This window comes from Neofelis nebulosa, chromosome 12 (assembly GCF_028018385.1).
Source record: "Neofelis nebulosa isolate mNeoNeb1 chromosome 12, mNeoNeb1.pri, whole genome shotgun sequence".
NCBI classification, from domain to species: domain Eukaryota; kingdom Metazoa; phylum Chordata; class Mammalia; order Carnivora; family Felidae; genus Neofelis; species Neofelis nebulosa.
The window spans coordinates 32,322,536-32,341,961 of NC_080793.1; the positions used below are offsets into that span (position 1 = coordinate 32,322,536).

The following is a 19,426-nucleotide window of genomic DNA, read 5'->3' on the forward strand; positions in this document are numbered from 1 at the left end:
TTTCCTTTTTCATGATTGATTTGGCTATTGAGGGCTTTTGTGGTTCTATACACATTTTAGGATTGTTCTGTGAAAAATGCTGTTGGCATTTTGATAGGGGTTGCATTAAATGTATAGATTGATTTTGGGTAATATAGACATTTTAACAATATTTATTCTTCCAACCCATGAGCATGGAATGTTTTTCCATTTGTTTGTGTCATCTTCATTTTCTTTCATCAGTTTTTAAGAATTTTTCAGAGTGCAGGTTGTTAACCTCTGGTTAAGTTTATTCCTAGATCTTTTATTGTTTTTGGTGCATTTGTAAATGGGATTGTTGTCTTAATTTCACTTTTTGCTTGTTTCATTATTAGTGTATAAGAATGCAACAGATTTTTTTAGGGGCGCCTGGGTGGCGCAGTCGGTTAAGCGTCCGACTTCAGCCAGGTCACGATCTTGCGGTCCGTGAGTTCGAGCCCCGCGTCAGGCTCTGGGCTGATGGCTCGGAGCCTGGAGCCTGTTTCCGATTCTGTGTCTCCCTCTCTCTCTGCCCCTCCCCTGTTCATGCTCTGTCTCTCTCTGTCCCAAAAATAAAATAAAAAAACGTTGAAAAAAAAAAAAAGAATGCAACAGATTTTTGTATATTGATTTTGTATCCTGTGACGTTACTGAATTCATTTATCAGTTCTAGTATTTTGGTGAGAATTTTGGGTTTTCTGTGTATAGTCTCCTGTTATCTGTAAATAGTTTTACTTCTTCCTTACCTATTTGGATGCCTTTTATTTCTTTATGTTGTCTAATTGCTGGGACTTCCAACATTATGTTGAATAAACGTGGTGAGAATGGACGTCCTTGTCTTGTTCCTGACCTCAAGGGAAAAGCTCTGTTTTTCACCACTGAGTAAGATGTTGGCTGTGGGTTTTATTATATTGAGCTATGTTCCTTCTAGACCTACTCTGCAAAGGGTTTTTATCATGAGTGGATGCTGTACTTTGTCAAATGCTTTTTTGCATCTGTGGGACAGAATGCATCATCTATATGGTTTGTATTCTTTTTCTTACTGATGTATCACATTGATTGTTTTGCGAATATTATTATTTGATGTTTATTTTTGAGATAGAGCCTGAGTGGGGGGGGGACAGAGAGAGGGAGACACAAAATCCAAAGCAGGTTCAAACCCGTGAACTGGGAGATATGACCTGAGCTGAAGTCTGACACTGAAACCAACTGAGCCACCCAGGCGCCCTGACTGTTTTGCAAATATTAAACCACCTTTGCATCCTAGAAGTAAATCCCACTTGATCATAGTGTATGCTTTTTTAATATATTGTTGGATTTGGTTTGCTAATATTTTGTTGAGGATATTTGCATCTGTAAGAGATAATGGCCTATAGTTGTCTTTTTTGTGTCTTTATCTGGTTTTGGTATCAGGGTGGTAATTGGCCTCATTGAATGAATTCTGGAAGTTTACCTTTTTTATTTTTTGTAATAGTTGGAGAAGGAGTATTAACTCTTCTTCAAATGTTTGCTAGAATCTGCCTGTGAAGCCATCTGGTTCTGGACTTTAGTTTATTGGGAGTTTTTTGATTACTGATTCAATTTCATTGTTGGTAATTGATGTGATCAGATTTTCTGTTTCTTCCTGCTTTAGTTTTGGTAGGTTATGTTTCTAGGAATTTATCCATTTCTTCCAAGTTGTCCAATTTGTTGGCATAGATATTTTCATAATATCCTGTTACAGTTGTTTGTATTTCTAGGGTGTTGGTTATTATTTCTCCTTTTTCATTAATTATATTTGGGTCTTTCTCTCCTTGTCTTATGTATTTATTTTATTTTTTAATTTTTCTTTATTTAGTTTTTTGTTGAGTCTTGCTAGAGGTTTATCAGTTTTTGTTGATTTGTTAGAAGAACCAGTTTCTGGTTTCATTGATCAATTATTTTTTCTAAATTTCTGTATCATTTATTTCTGCTCTAATCTTTATTATTTTTTTCCTTTTGATGGCTTTGGGTTTTGTTTTTTTTGTGGCTTCTTTAGGTGTAAGGTTAGTTTGCTTATTTGAGGTTTTTCTTTTTTTCTTTTTTACATTTATTTATTTTTGAGAGAGACAGACAGCATGAGCAGGGGAGGGGCAGAGAGAGAGGGAAACACAGAATCAGAAGCAGGCTTCAGGCTCCCTGCTGTCAGCTCAGAGCCCAATGCGGGGCTCGAACCCACGAACGATGGGATCATGACCTGAGCCGAAGTCGGACGCTTAACCGACTGAGCCACCCAGGCGCCCCTTGAGGTTTTTCTTCTCGAGGTAGGCCTGTGTTACTATAAACTTCTTTCTTAAAATTTTTTTAAACCATTTGAAAAAAATTTATTTTAATGCTTGTTAATTTTTTGAGAGAGAGAGAGAGAGAGAGAGAATATGAGTGGGGGAAGGGGCAGAGAGAGAGGGCAACACACGAAGCAGGCTCCAGGCTCTGAGCTGTCAGTGCAGAGCCCAATGTGGGGCTTGAACTCACGATCCACGTGATTATGACCTGAGCCCAAGTCAGATGCTTAACCAACTGAGCCACCTGGGCACCCCTATATAAACTTCTTTCTTAAACCACTTTGCTACAGCCCAAAGATTTTGGACTGTTGTGTTTTCATTTTCATGTAATTTTTGATGTTCTCTGATTTCTTGGTTGACCCGTTCATTGTTTAATAGCATGTTATTTAACTTAACCTCCATGTATTTGTTCTCTTTTCAGATTTTTTTCTTGTGGTTTAGTTGTAGTTTGATGGCATTGTGGTCAGAAAAGATGTATATAGAACATTGATTTTTTTTTTTTTTTAATTTGTTGAGACTTGTTTTGTGGCCTAATATGTGATCTATTCTGGAAAATGTTCTGTGTGCACTTGAAAAGAATTTGTACTCTGCTGTTTTAAGATAGAATGTTCTGAATATGTTAAATCCATGTGGTCCAGGATTTCATTCAAAGCCACTATTTCTTTGTTGATTTTCTGTTTGGATGACCTGTCCATTGATATAAGTGGACTTTTAAAGTCCCCTATTATTATTGTATTACTATCAGTTATTTCTTTTATGGTTGTTATTAACTGTGTTTTGTATTTGGGTGCTCCCATGTTGGATGTGCAAGTACTTACAATTTTTATATCCTCTTGTTTGGAATGCCCCCTTTATTATTACATAGTGCCCCTTTTTGTCTTTTGTTATAGTCTATAACAAGTCTTTTTTAAAGTCTATTTTGTCCAGTATAAGTATTGCCGCCTTGGTTTTCTTTTAACATCCATTTGCATGATAAATATTTTTTCATCCCCTCACTTTCAATCTGCACATGTTGTTAGGTCGGAAACGAGTCTTTTGTAGGCAGCATATAGATGGGTCTTGTTTTTTTAATCCACTCTGTCACCCTGTGTCTTTTGACTGGATCATTTAGTCCATTTACATTCAAAGTAAATATTGAATAGATATGTATTTACTGCCATTTTGTTACTTGTTTTATGGTTGTTCCTGTAGATTTTCTCTGATCCTTTCTCTTGCTCTCTTTCATAGTTTGCTTTCTCTAGTGATATACTTGGATTCTTTTCTCTTTATTCTTTGCATATCTATTACTGATGTTTGATATATGGTTATCATTAGGTGTGCACATAACATCTTCTACATGCATATAGCAGTCTATATTAAGTTGATGATCATTTAAGTTTATACTGTTATTTACTCCTCTCCCTCCCATGTTTTAGGTATATGGTTTCATATTTTACATCCTTCTATTTTATGAATCCCCTTAACTGAATATTTACAAATACATTTATTCTTATTGCTTATGTGTTTTTTACTTTTTGTACTCTCACTTCTGGTCTTCCTTTTCATTCAGAGTCCCCTTTAAATATTTCTTGTAGGGCTGGTTTAGTGGTCATGCGCTCCTTTAGTTTTTGTCTGAGAAACTCTTTTATCTCTCCTTCTATTCTGGATATTCTTGGCCACAGATTTTTCCCTTTCAGCATGTTGAATATATCCTGCTGTACTCCTTTCTGGCCTGCAAAGTTTCTGCTGAAAAATCCACTGATACCCCTGTAGGGTTTCAGTTGTATGTAACTGTCTTACTTTCTCATGGTCCTTTAAAAATTTTTTCTTTATCACTACTTTTTGCCATTTTAATTACTATGTTTGTTGGTGTGGATGGCCATGGTTTGAATTGGGAGTGGGGGGAGGGTCTCTTTTTCCTGAATCTGGATCTCTGTTCCTTCCCTAGACTAGGGAAGTTTTCAGGTATTATTTCTTCAAATAAATTTTCTTCCCTCTTATCTCCTCTTCTGAGATCCCTATAATGCAGATTGTTACTATGCTGGATGGAGTCACTGAGTACCCTAAGACTATTCTCAGTTTGCATAAGTTTCTTTCCTCTTATTTGCTCAGCTTGGTTACCTTCCATTACTGTCTTCCAGGTCATTAATTCATTCTTTGCTTTGTCTAGCCTGATATTTATTCCATCCAGTGTATCTTAAATTTCATTTTCTGTGTTCTTGATCTCTGATTAGTTCTTTTTATTCTTTGACAGTCTTACTGATGTTCTCCATTCTTTTCTCCAATCCAATGTCTTTTTTTTTTTTTTTTTTTTTTTTTTAAGTAAGCTTCGTTTTCAGTGCAGAGCTCAACATGGGGCATGAACTCAGGACCTTGAGATCAAGGCCTGAGCTGAGATCAAGTGTCAGATGCTTAACCAGCTGAGCCACCCAGGTACCCCTCTCCTGTATCTTAAATTCTCTATCAGGCATATTACTTATTTTCACTTTGGTCTCTTGCTGTGGTTTGGTCCTGGTCTTTCATTTGGGAGATGTTTCTCTGTCTCCTCATTTTGCCTGACTTCCTGTGTCTGTTTCTGTGTGTTAGGGAAGTCAGCTGTTTCTTTTGCTCTTAACAATAATAGTCTCTTAAAGAAGAGGTCCTGTAGTGCCCGGCAATGCAGTGTCCTGTTTCCCAAGGCCTGGTGCTTCAAGAGAGTGTCTCCTATGTGTTTTGTGTGTGCTCTCCATTTGCGTCTTGGCCTCTTTTTCCTTTAGTGTAGTTTACAGAAGCTCTCTTTGCTCATTGTGTACAATGTTTGATCCTTGGCAGGGGTGGGGCACTGTTTATTTGTTTAAATGTTTATTTGTTTGGCGGGGGGCGGGGGGTGAGTTAGGGACAGAGAGAGAGGGAGACACAGAATCCGAAGCAGGCTCCAGGCTCTGAGCTGTTAGCAAGAGCCTGACATGGGGCTTGAATACATGAACTGTGAGATCATGACCTGAGCCAAAGTTGGATGCACAGCTGGCTGAGCCACCTAGGTGCCCCCAGGTGGAACACATTTTAATAAGGGGTGTAGTGGTCTGCTTATGAAAGGAGACCTGCCACTACTGCTGCCAGAACTGAGGTCCTGAAAACATGAGTGTCAGGAGATGTGGCATTGGCAGAGTTTGTGCTGGGTTTCTTGGGGAGGGGCCTGCAGCGCTAGGACTCAGGCCTGCATGTGACTGGGAAGGGCATATCTGCTGAATTGTCATGGGTTGGGGGGTGTTGGGTATGGTGGAGGGTGTGGGATGTTTTGGCAGGGGTTAGATGTAAGGAGGCTTGGCAAGTTAGGAGTGGTAGCACGGGGCTGTTTCCTGTTGGTGGCTATTTATGCTGAAGGGAGAAGAGGGAAATGACCCTTGCCAGGTCCTTTGTTCCTGGAGGGGTCTCCCTGTGACCTCTGCCTCTCTGGGCCATGCTTTGAGATGAGCAAATCGCAAATCACTTTCCCTCTTGTCTGCCCTTGAGTTTTCCAGTTGCTGATACTATGCTGTATTTGCACGGGCTGTTTGTCCTGCTCTAATTGTGGGAACTCTGCTTCCTAATGTCTTCTGGGCTTTCTCAGAGCCAAGTCTGCCGATTTTTAAAATTTCAGGCTTTAAGTCCCGTTGGTTTTTGAGAACTACAAAATTCAGCCCCTCTCATTTTCAAAAGCAAATATTCCAGGGATTCATCCTCCCTGTTCAAGGGCTCCCCTATGTGAAGTCTGTTTTCTGCCCTTCTCTATGCCATCATCTCCCTCTCCATCGTGTCAAATAGCCATGGTCCATTTTGCTTCCAGACTGTCTTTGCCCTTCCTATTAATATGTCCCCTTCCCTGCCTTTAGTTGTGGAATTTGTTCTGCCAGTTTCTGGATGGTTTCCTAGGTAATTTACACTGATAACGGGTGTTATCTAGTTGTATCCGTGGGAGGAGGCAAGCTTAGGGTCCTCCTACTAGTACTGCCATTTTCCCAGACAACTTTGCAGTTGTGGGATTTTTAGCAAAAATAGATTGGCAATATAACTGGCTTATTTTTTACAAGATTCCCTAGGGATTCATTTTTAGGGATTTTGGGCTGCTCTTCCATAAGGAGCTGCATTGAATACTTAGATAACCTGTGGAGGGCAACAAAAGTTAAAGTTGGGGGGACAACGTTGGCTTTGGCCAGTGGTCTTCATTCTTATTCATATAACCTCAGTTAATTTTTTTACCTGATGTCTAAATTTGTTCATCTTTGGTTCAAATACAAAGGATAGTATTGATTTTTATTGTGGTAAAATATACATAACATGAAATTTGAGCTTTTTAAAAAAATGTTTATTTTGAGAGAGACAAGCGCGCGTGCAAGTCAGAGAGGGGCAGGGAGAGAAGAAGGTAGAGAATCCCAAGCAGCCTCTGTGCTATCAGCACAGAGGCCCTTGTGAGGCTTGATTTCATGAATCATTAGGTCATGACCTGAGCCAATGTTGGACGCTTACCTGACTGAGCCTCCCAGGTGCCCCTTTACCTTTTTAACTTAATCACTTGTATGTGTTCGGTTCAGTAGTATTAAGTATATTTACATTGTTTACAACCATCACTATCATCCATTTCCAGAAATATTTTCATTTTCCCAACTTGAAAGTGTATCGGTTACAAAATAACTCACCATTGTCCCCTACCACCAGCTCTTGGGAACCACTGCTCTACTTTTTATCTCTAATTTGACTCTTCTAGGTATCTCATAGAAGTAGAATCATAAAATACTTTTCCTTTTGTGTCTGGTGTAATTTCACTTAGGAAAATGTCTTCAAGGTTCATCCGTATTGTAGCATGTACCAGCATTTCATTTCTTGTTTTTTTTAAATAGGTTTCATTTTTTGGAGCAGTTTTAGTTTCAAAGTAAAATTGAACAGAAAGTACATACAGAACTGTCATGTACTCCTCCCAGAAATGTATAGCCTTTCTTCTATCCTGCACCATAGTTTTACATTTGTTAGAACCTATGTACCTGCATGGACACATCTCACATCTATTGTTTACCTTAGGGTTCCCTGGTGGTATTACACATTCTGTGAGTTTTGACAAATGTAAAATGATGTGTATCTGCCTTGTTGGTATCATACAGGATAGTTTCACTGCCCTAAAAATCCTGTTCTCTGCCTATTCATCCGTCCCCATGTTTTTTTCATGACTTGATAGCTCTTTTTATGTTGGTTTATTTTTGAGAGAGTGTGTGAGCATGCACAAGTGAGGGGTGGGGCAGAGAGAGAGGGAGATGCAGAATCTTAAGCAGGCTCCAGGCTGTCAGCGTGGGGCTTGAACCCACGAACCTGCGAGATCTTGACCTGAGTCAGATGCTCGATGAGCCACCCAGGCACCCTGATAGCTCTCTTAAGTGCTAAGTAATGTTTCATTGTATGGGTAGGTCACAGTTTATGTATGCACTCGCCTACTTCCTGAAGGATCTCTTGGTTGCTTCCATGTTTTCCTTCCTTTTTAAGGCTAAATAATACTCCACTGTATGTATATACCATATTTTGTTTATCCATTCATCTGTCAATGCACATTTGGTTGGTTTCCACCTTTTGGTTACTGGGAATGATGCTGTCGTAAACATTGGTCTTCAAATATCCATTTGAGTTCCTGCTTTCAGTTCTTTCCTGTATATCAAAGGATATAATTTTGTCATTGAAAATACTGACATTTAAAAATGCATTGTAGTCATCTGTAAGAAAACCTTTTTTGCTCAAAATGTATGAACCTACGTGGTGATGATCTTTAACAAGGTAATTCTAACATGTACTGGGAACAGATACTGTAACTGAACTAACATTAGTTCATTCGTTGGTGAGTTCTAGAGATGCAGTGGTCACACAAAGAAAACCATTTGCTACAAATAAGGAGATCATGGGGAATAGCTTCCAAATCCATGACTCCCTGAATATGGGTGAGCAGGTTCTTTTTATTTGGGGTTTAGGATGAATATTCAGAAAGGGGGGCTTTGTCATCGCATGTACAGGCAGGCATAAATTTGCACAGACATACTTAGACTGTTTTTGCATTCCTTTTGTTCCCTTAAAATCCTTAACTACTAAAGTTTTTGCATTTCTTTGTACTTCTGCTAGGAAGTTTTATAAAAAGTGTCCTTAGGCTTAGTAGAACCAGTGGGGCATAGATCACAGAAACTAACTGGGGCCTAAATGACTTCTCTTGTGTCCTGAAAACTGTGTCTTTCTTTTACTTGGGACTCCAAATCTTTCTGTTCACAACAGCTAAAGTCTTGCCTTTGGTGTATGAATCGGCTTGTGAGAGCAAGCTGACTGGAGTCATCCACTAGTTGGGATGATTTTCTAGTATGCTGGGAAAATTAGTTTCTTTTTTGAGTGGGAATGGAGAGCTTTGACTTGGCAAGTTGTCATTAAGTGGTGGTTTGGTTGTTGGGAATTTAGTGCAAAGGGTATTAGAAAAAGATTGATTTTCTGCTTATGGCAGTGACAAAGTTTTTTTAGAAATTTTATTTTTTTTAATAGGTGTACTTTTTTCTTTCTCCTTTTTTTTTTTTTGTTTTTTTTGGTTTAAATTTTATTTTATTTTGTTTATTTTTTTATTTTTATTTTTAAATTTTTTTTTTCAACATTTTTTATTTATTTTTGGGACAGAGAGAGACAGAGCATGAACGGGGGAGGGGCAGAGAGAGAGGGAGACAGAATCGGAAACAGGCTCCAGGCTCCGAGCCATCAGCCCAGAGCCCGACGCGGGGCTCGAACTCACAGACCGCGAGATCGTGACCTGGCTGAAGTTGGACGCTTAACCGACTGCGCCACCCAGGCGCCCCGAAATTTTATTTATTTTTGAGGGGGGGGGCATAGAGGGAGAGAGAGGGAATCCCAAGCAGTCTCCACATTGTCAACACAGAGCCCGAGACGGAACTTGAACTCCTGAACCATGAGATCATGACCTGAGCCGAAATCAAGAGTTGGATGCTTAACCTACTGAGCCACCCAGGAGCCCTTATTTGTTTTAAAAAAGTGAGCTATGTTAAAGAAACATAATAAATACTAGTTCAGACTGTATATGAATGATTAAATTTTAGAAAAAGTTACTGGCAAATAAATTTATTTGTGGGACCCTGAAGACAGAATAGAGCCCAGAGAAAGAGTGTAACAGGAATTGAGTACTTAAAGAAGCAGAATTCAAAAGGAAATTGACTTGCAGTTACATGTGTAGAAGAAATCTGAGCTTCCTATAATTAAAATTGAGTAGCAATGCCTGTTAAGGCCAAAAGAAAAGATGTTTGGAAGAGTATAAAGTTTATTTGGTAAAAAGGAAGTTTATTGGATGTATTATATGTAGAAAGTTTTCCTAACTAGCTTGTTTGTTTTTTTAAGTTCATCTTTATTTATTTTGTGAGAGATAGAGAGCAAGCGGTATAGGGGAAGAGAGAGAGGGGGAGACAGAATCCCAAGCAGGCTCTGCACTGACAGTGCAGAGCCTGATGTGTGGTGCAAACTCAGAACTGCAAGATCAAGAACCCAACTGAAGTCAGATGCTTAACTGACTGAGCCACCCAGGTACCCCTTCTAAATAGTTTAAATAAGGACTCCCATTGAATATCCAGAATCTGAAATTTTTAGGGGCAGATACTACTTTGGGAGAACCTTAAGATAACAAATTAGGTTGGGAGTGGGAAAGAAGCTTATGGGGATATCCTATAAACAGTAGATCATAGTTACTATTGTGAGACAGTTTGTTATAGTTAGCTGGCTTACTCTTATGTCAGTTATCTAAGACAACGGTTCTCAAAGTGTAGTCTGTGATCTCTGGGGTCTCCAAGGCCAGTACTGTTTTCACAATTATATCATTAAGACATTGTTTGCCTTTTTGATTGTTCTGACATTTGCACTGATGGTACAAAAGCAGTGGTGGATAGGACTGCTGGTGTCTTAGCATGAACTAGGGCAATGGCACCAACTGTACTAGTAAAACATCGTATTCTTCACCACCATGCACTCACTTAAAAATGTCCTTAATGAAGCAGTAAAAACTAATTTTGTTAAGTCATGACCCTTGAGAACACATTTTTTTTATATTCAGTGTGACAAAGTGTGTGTAAAGTAATTTGAATGCATACCATGGGATGATGGTTGTCTCAAGGAAGTACACTTTTGTGATTATTCTACTTGGGAGTATTTTTCTGTGATGGACATAATTTTAACTTGAAAGAATGACTACCAGACGAACTGTGGATTCAGACTTGGATATTTGGCAGTTATTTTCTCAAAATGAACAAAGAGCCTATCAATTCCAAGAAAACGGCTGACAGTATTTATGCCAGTGACAAAATTTGAGCTTGTTTCAAACCAAAATCAGTATTTTGGAGAACTTGTATCCATCACCTAAGTTCTGTCCATGTATTTCCTATGTTTATGCTCATTTTTTCATATGTCTGTTTCCATCTATCTGGGACCATTCAGAATCTGCTGGAGGTTATTTTTGCTTAATTGTTTTGTCTAAAAAATACATATACATATTTTTCATTTCTAAAGAGTGTTCGAGCAGAGCATAGTACTCTGGGTTTGGCAGTTTTCTTTAAGCACACTGACAATAACACTTTACTGTCTGCAGATTTTCATTTTCTGTTGAGAAGTCAGCTATGAGTCTAACTGTTGTTACTTTAAAAGCTTCCTATTCACACTCCCCATGAATTTTCTTTTTGTTTTTTGCAGTTTCACAATGATGTATCCAGGTGGGGTTTTTGTTTTTTATTTATTTTTTATTCTCCTTGGGATTCAGTGAACTTAAATCTGAGATCTTAAATCTTGATTGGAATATCTTTAAACAGATCTGATAAATTCTCATTATCTTAAAAAAAATTGCAGTCACATTTCTCTTCCTGTAAAGACTGATTAAACATGTTAACATGTTAGATTTACTTACTGCATCTTTCTTCTTTCTTTTTCTTTCTTTCTCTTTCTTTCTTTCCTTAAATCTCCTATGTTCTAGCTTTTAATTCTTCAGTTTTGTTCAACTGAGCTCAGACACAAATACATTGAATTTTTGTTTTTCATTTGTAGAATTTTTGTCCATTTGCTCCTAGCACCTTTTGTTGAAAAGACTTCATTCTCCACTGAGTTGCCTTTGGTCTTTTGTCAGAGATGAGTTGATTATATTTTTACGGGTCTATTTTGGAGCTCTTTGTTCCATTAACCTACGTGTGTCTGTTCTTTCACCAATTCCATGCTGTCTTTGTTACTGTAGTTGTATATGGTAACTCTTGAAATTGGGTAGAATAAGTCCTCCAGCTTTGTTCTACTTCTGTCTTGGGTGTTTTAGGTCTTTTGCCTTTCTATATAAACTTCGGAATCAATTTATTGATAACTACAAGTAGCTTGCTGGGATTTTGATTTGAATTGTGTTGACTCTGTAGAGCTAATTGGGAAGAATTGTTACTCAAACCAGTGGTAGAAAGCAAAATTGGGATTACGTTTTATCTAAGAGCTGTTTTTATTTCTGGTTTACCTTTACCCTGGATAACATGAAAGTTCCGGTGTTTGGCAGGCCCTGGGCTTTGACTTTTCCCTGTGAGGCCACTAAAAGGTTACTTCAGTTTTGCAGTTTTTTCTTTGGAATTGGCAGCTGCCCTAAGGACAGAGCCTTGAGTGCTAGTATCTTGCTTTTTTCCTAGGTTTTTTGGGCCCAGTAAATGTTTATTATCTTAGCTCTTGAGCTTTTGAGTTTTTTTAATGTTTATTTATTTTGAGAGAGAGAGAGAGTACAAGTGGGAGAGAGGGGCAGAGAGAGAGAGAGAGAGAGAGAGAGGGAGAGAGAGAGAGAATCCCAAGCAGGCTCTGTGCTGTCAGCATGGAGCCCGACACTGGGTTCGATTCCATGACCACGAGATCACACTGTGAGCCAGTGTCAGGAGTTGGGCACTTAACTGAGCCATCCAGGTGCCCCTGCTTTTGAGGTTTTTAAAAAATTTCATCTAGTTTTAAAGTTGTTTTCAGGAAGGGGATTACCTACATTTATCATTATTGAAAATTGGAGTATCCCCAGTGGTCTGCCTCCCTCATAGAATTGATGGTTGGTATATTTACTCTTAAAAATTTGTATAAATTATTGGAGGAGCAGAATGAATTCTCCCAAATTTGCAGTGTCCATTGAGACCTTCCAGACAGTAATAAATTACGCTGCTTGAGATAAACTTATGGTAGATCTTGGAAAGCTCTACTTGTGAAGAAATGTGGCAGTTGAGTTTTGAGTGGTCAAATTAATGTTAAAATGTGCCTTGGTTTTGGGCACTGGGCCGTTTGGCGAAAAACCTTGTAGAAATTTTGGGTTTGTGGTACAGACTGCTAGTTGTCTGTCCCAGTTCTCATTCCTTTCTTAATTTCCAGTGTTAAGGAATATGACTGTGCAAAATAAAAACTAGATTTCTCATCTTCTTTTGCAGCTAGGAGTGGTTATGTGAGTAATCTGTTAAATAGTTTGGACTTTTGTCTCTGTTGTCAAACTTGTACATTGAGCTGTCTGTTGGCCATCTCTGCCTGGATTTATACCAGAAACACTGCAAGCCCAACATAATCAAAAGTAATATTTATTTTCTGGATCTCTGCTACTTCATTTATCCAGTCACCAATGCTGGAACTTCTGACTCCTCCAAATCCCACTGTCCCCAAACTCACACACATATATATACTTCAGACTTCAAATCCAGCTAATTTTTATTCTTTCTAAATGTCCTGCCTTCTCCCAGTCTATACCCAGCATTGACCCTGGTTCTTGCACTTGTCATCTCTTGCCTAGATTGCTACAAGAGCCATACAGTTGCTTCTTTGTTTATAGTTTTTTAAAATGTTTATTTTTTTTTAATGTTTATTTATTTTGAGAGAGAGCACGTGCACATGCACCCAGGAGAGGGGCAGAGAGAGAGGGAGAGAATCTCAAGCAGACTCTGTGCCGTCAGCACAGAGCCTGACACGAGGCTCCATCTCATGAAGTGTGAGATCATGACCTGAGCCAAAATCAAGAGTAAGATGCTGAACTGACAGCCACCCAGGCGCCCCTGTGTATAGTTTTGTAACTCTCATTTTTCCTTTTCCATCCACAGAATCGCCCATCTGAAATAAGTTTTCAGTCATGCTTGCATAATTAATTTTAGTGCCCTTAGCCTCCCAGACTCTTTGTAATGTGGTTCCATTTTACCTTTCCAGCTCATTTGTCATTCCTAACCCTACATTTGATGCTCTAATAGCACCAGATTTCTTTTTTTTTTAAATTTTTAAGTGTTTGTTTATTTCTGAGACAGAGACAGAGCACGAGTGGGGGAGGGGCAGAGAGAGAGAGAGAGAGAGAGAGAGACGCATAATCAGAAGCAGGATCCAGGCTCTGAGCTGTCAGCACAGAGCCCGACCTAGGGCTTTTGAACCCATGAACCGCGAGATCATGACCTAAGCTGAAGTCAGACACTTAACCTACTGAGCCACCCAGGCACCCCAGAGAGATTTTTTTACTTTAATTAACTTTACATTTTTCTAAACATGAAGTAAATAGGGCCTGCTGTTGAATATACCATATTCTGAAATAGGGATTTATAGTCTAAGTCACAAGTTTTCTTTTTGAAGTACTGTATTTGGGATATCTTTTTTGAAATTTCTTTCAAAGTCTGAAAGAAATGTCTTATTTGGCTGGGAAAAATGATTTTCATATGTGTATCATATACGTTGTTTCAGAACATTGCTTATCTGGATCAGTCTCCTGTCACACATACGGAAATGGTGGCCAGGAGAAATTAGTGATTATGTTGATGAGGTAGAAGCAGAGTCAGGATCTGCCGTGACCTACATCCAAATACAAGTATCTGCTTTAAAAAAATCTTCAAGCATGTTGAGGTTCTCAAGTCTTATCTCCAAATTGCATTTAGGATTACCAAGCATTGTTACAAAGACCTTGACCTTTTGTGTAAAGAGTAACTTGGGTAATTAACTGAGCAGGATACATTGTAATTCGTGTCTTATTAACAACCTTAATTCTATAAGGAATGGTTTATTTACAAAACAGTGGCCTAAACCTTGCCTCCATACCTGTCTTGGCAATTTATTTTAGAAGGAAATATTTTTTGACCCATTGATAGATTATTTTTAAGTATTCTAAGTGAAGCAGGCGTGGTAGATATAACATGTTATAGATGTATTTGTCTTTGTTTGTTTTTAGCATCAAGCATTGCACAATTCTCTCCAATAATGTAGATCATCTCTTACTGAATTTAACGCTGTCTGATATCATGGTCTCCTTGGCAAATGCCTCAACTTTACAGAAGGATTCCAACTGGATAGAAATGATAAGAAAATTTGTGACAAAGACCCTTGAAGATGGCTTTAGGCTAAATAGTAAGCAGCTAAACAGATTGCTTGGAGTATCATGGAGATTAATGCAGATACAACCTAACAGAGGTAGGTGTTCTTGCTTTGTCCTTATTTAAGAGAGGAGCTCTTATGCATGCTATTAGGGTCTAGCTTTGAATTGATGACTTTCACATGTTTTATGTAGACAAGTTAATTACATTCAAACCTTAAAAGTTAGCTTGTATAATTATAAATGGACTATCTGCTTGAACACTGAAATGGTTAATACTCAGCGCATCTCTTTCTCAGGTGAGTAGGTCCACTGTGAAGCAATATGATTAAATTTCTAGTAGATTACAGACTTGAGTAAAAGGAGGTAGGTATTACTTCAGAATGCTGTTGAGCCTAATGATAAAGAAATACACTTTTCTGGTCTAGTTTGATTAGAAATTGAGCACTTTCACCTTTTATCCATATAGAATGAGTTGAATCCTGCCTGTCTCTACCTTTCTGCTAGCCTGAAGTTATGTCACATAAAGTCTATTTTTAGTGTGATTTACGAATTCTTTTCATTCAAAAACAAAGCTTTCCTGTTTGGTTCCCATCTTATTCATCTTTCTAATATCTTGGTTTTTGTCATCGTTACATAGGTTTGTTGTCCCTTACAAAAATTACACTGTAGTCTCAGGTTGCAGTCTGACTTTTATATTAATTCATTACTGTTGGACTTCAGTGGTAGTATCAGTTTGTGACTAAGATCTGCTTTGTCATAGGAACAAAGTAAAGTGCTTCTGTGCTTTTAGAGGAATTTGGGAGCTGGTGAAGAAACATTTTTGATTAATATACAGTTGTTTTTGTATTTAGAGGCTACAGAGTCTCTCATCAAGGCAGTTTATACATTGTATCAGCAGAGAGGCCTCCTCCTTCCAGTTCGAACTTTGTTACTAAAGTTTTTCAGTAAAATCTATCAAAAAGAAGAACTGAGATCTTACAGAGTCAGGTAAGGTTTCATTTATTTTACCTTTCTTTTTTGGTGGAGTTATTTTGTAGTCTACTTAAGATACTAGAGTGGTAAAAATCTTTGGAGATGTTCATTCTTTTTATTTTGTTTGGCTGCATATAAGAAAAGATATAAAATTGTATATAGAAACATGCATAGTAGTGCCAGTAATCTTTATGTGCACCACCAGCAGATAAAAGCCTCTTTGAGCTTATAGTTCCACTTGTCCACTTACAACTTAAGGTCAGTTGGAGTAACCTATAGCAGCCTCAACTTTTTCTTTTGCTTTCTGTAAAAACTATGGAGGTTGAACTATTAGCTATTAGTGGCATATTGGGGCATATGGTGTAAGAATGAAGACGATAGAAGATGAAAAAGTTTCCGGCTTAGTTTGGTGCTATCAGTTGAGATGGATAACACAAAGAGTAGAACTAAGGAATTAATTTTTTGATACGGTGAATTTGAGATATAGTTTGGAAGTCAGGAAGATGTGTTTAGGTAGAAGATAAGGTTTGGGGATACCTGAGCATATGTAGGTAGTTGTTGAAACATATTTGAGTCTTTAGTAGAAGCTGGGTGCTTTTCATAATTTATCTAAATCTCATATTCCTACTTTGAGGTGTAGATACTGTTACTTTCGTTTTGTAGGAGGAAACTGAAGCTTAGTTTAATAAGTTGGTGAGTGTCCTATAATTAATGGGGAACAGAGCTGAGACTTAAGTTTAGGTCTGACAGCAAAGGTCATGCTTAATTCACTAAGCTCTTGGGGTACAGCAAAAGTGATTGCCGTTGCCTGAGTGAAGAGACATTGGAGCTTTAGCAAGTATAAGTACAGTTGATCCTTGAACAGTGTGGGGATTAGGGACACTGACCCCCCTCCCCATTACAGTTGAAAAACTGTATGTAACTTTTGACTCCCTCAGAACTTAACTACTAATAGCCTACTGTTGACTAGAAGTCTTACCGATAAGTTGATAAACATATTTTGTATGTTATATATGTTATATATTGCATTCTTACAATAATACCTAGCTTAATGCTTTCAGTGTTTCTAGGGTGTGCAGTTTGTGAGGTTTTCACAAAAAAAATTTCCAGTATATTTATTGAAAAAAACCTGCATGTAAGCAGACCCACGCAGTTCAAAACCATATTGTTCAAAGGTCAACTGTATACTGAAGAACTAAAATAACACAGGTTTGAAACCATTTAGTGTGAGAGCACCCTACATTGAATGCATTATTGAGTTAGTATAACAGCTAATACTGTAAGGATAAATAGAACACAAAGAGCAGTAGTAGTGTCTGTTTTTGAAGATAAACATGCAATTTAGATAGTGCCCCAAATTGCATGCTCTTTTTAAGTGAGTGGTTAAAACCTTGGAAAATGCTACAGCTGAATAAATGATGCTTCTGGTCTTATAAACTCTAAAATGTTTAAATGAGTACATGTGTTCTTGGTAGATAATAATGTCACTCTGTGGTATATTTAAGTTAAAAATTTTTTTTGTTTGTTTGTTTAAACTTATTTCTCTTGTCTTTATACTTTATTTTGTTCTTCCTTGGTGTTTCTTAGATATCGTAGTAAGGTGTTATCCCGTTGGCTGGCTGGTTTACCATTGCAGCTTGCTCATCTTGGCTCCCGAAATCCTGAGCTGTCAACACAGCTTATTGATATCATCCATACTGCAGCAGCACGAGCAAATAAAGAATTACTAAAAAGTTTACAAGCTTCTGCTCTCCGAATCTATGGTAAGAGTTTAACTGTGTAGGTAACCATTGATCTACCCTGCATTAGGAAAGAAGTTTCTTTAAAAAAAAAAATTTTTTTTTAATGTTTATTTATTTTTGAAGGAGAGAGAGACAGAGTGTGAGCGGGGGTGGGGCAGAGAGAGAGGGAGACAGAATCTGAAGCAGGCTCCAGGCTCTGAGCTTTCAGTACAGAGCCATGTGGGGCTCAAACACACAAGCTGTGAGATCATGACCTGAGCCGAAGTCGGCTGCTTAACGGACTGAGCCACCCAGGCACCCCTGGGAAAGAAGTTTGTAAGCGGAACTCTTTAGGTTTGCCTTTCCTTTGAATTATTATAAATTATTCACACCATGGTTAAAGTGCCAGAACAAAATATCAAATAGTAAATTCATTTTCAATAGTAAGTATTTTTTATTAGGATACTTTTAGAAGGTTAATGGTTGTAGATGCTTCTTGGATTCTTAAATTGTCTTTTCAGCCACATGCTGTTTACAAATTCAAAACTGATCAGGTATTTAAAAAAAATTCCTTTGAAGCTTTGGCAGCAAATTAATCATAAAGGATATTTTGTATGACTTCTATATATTTATACTTTTTTATTCATCCTTGGAACTATTTTATATTTTAAGCAAAAATACCAATAAAAGCATATTGGGAGGTATTACATATATGTAATATGTATTTATTATTGAGATGTAATTCACAAACCATAAAATTTGTCCTTTTACAATGTATATTTCAGTGTTTTTAACATATTCCCAAAGTTGTGCAGTCACCACTGTCTGATTCCAGAATATTTTTATCACCCCAAAAAGAAATTAAACCCATTAGTAGTCCTTCCCCAGCTCCTGGCAACCACCAATCTACTTTCCTGTCTCTACGGATTTGCCTGTTCTGGACATTTGTTATAAATGGAATTATATAATGTAGAGCCTTTTGAATCTGGCTATTTTCACTTAATGTACTGTTGGCAGTATACATGCATATTTAGTGTGCATGTATCTGTACTTTTTTTTTTTTTTTTTTTTTTTTTTTTGCTGAGTACTAGTATTCCACTCTATGAATCTGTCACTTATATTTACCCATTCATTAAGTGATGGACATTTGGTTTGCTTCCATCCTTTTTGGGTTATAGTTTTAAGTCTTTTTTTTTTCAGTACTGCTTATATGTAGATGTCTTCTGCTTTAAATTAGGTTGATATTGTAATTGTCACTGTTTAGCAAAAGCGCTTGTTTTTTTACCGTTTTACTTTGGTTCAATCCCTTTACCCCATCAAAGTTATTATTTCAGACATTGACACTTGGATGTTGTGGAATTATTACAGTGTTAAATAAATATATCTTTAATGATGTTCATTGTTTTACTTTAGAAAATAGTTTAGTCCTACATATACTTTATGATAAAACTTTTTTATGTAGATGATAAGTTGAAATTCAGTTTAATACAGTAAAAAGTAAGCAAGCACTCAATCTGCTTTACTAATTTAATCTCTGTATATCTTTTATAGTTGACTTTAATATGTGTTACCTACCCCACTAGATCCACAAGAAGGCACTGTGGTGGTTCTTCCAGCAGACTCTCAGCAGCGTTTGGTCCAGCTTGTATATTTTCTACCAAGTCTGCCTGCTGATTTACTTTCTCGGTTAAGTCGTTGCTGTATTATGGGAAGACTCAGTTCAAGTTTGGCTGCCATGCTTATCGGGATACTGCACATGAGGTAGCATCCAAGTGAGCTATATTTTAAGTATATAGTCTTTTCTCCCATGCCTTTTACTGGCAGTGTGTAAATTACAGAAGGCTTATACTGCTACTAACTTCATTTGCTCTTAATGCAGCATTTAAAACTCTTCATCCTATTATTGCTAGATAAAGTTCACTGGAGTAAGACTGTTTCAAGTTTTTTAGTGATTTGTATAGATAGAAATTATCTATAATTTGTACATAATGTACAGATTTTAAATTCTCAAAAGCCTGTAGTAAGGGTTCAGTGGCAGGTGAGAGTACTGTGCTTAAATAAAACCTTTGGTGTTAATGACATTGTGATACAGACCTTCTTTTCAGGGACCT

At 37.6% G+C, this 19,426-nt stretch overlaps 1 protein-coding gene across 1 annotated transcript in view; it reads left to right on the forward strand.

Moving 5' to 3' along the window:
- The window catches only part of TEX10 (testis expressed 10), a 62,513-nt gene that overhangs the window by 19,085 nt on the left and 24,002 nt on the right, over positions 1-19,426 (forward strand). Inside the window, exons 6-9 of the mRNA XM_058694769.1 lie at positions 14,479-14,717; positions 15,474-15,609; positions 17,182-17,357; positions 18,899-19,076. Coding sequence (XP_058550752.1) covers positions 14,479-14,717; positions 15,474-15,609; positions 17,182-17,357; positions 18,899-19,076 — 729 coding nt within the window. The remainder of the gene's footprint in view (positions 1-14,478; positions 14,718-15,473; positions 15,610-17,181; positions 17,358-18,898; positions 19,077-19,426) is intronic.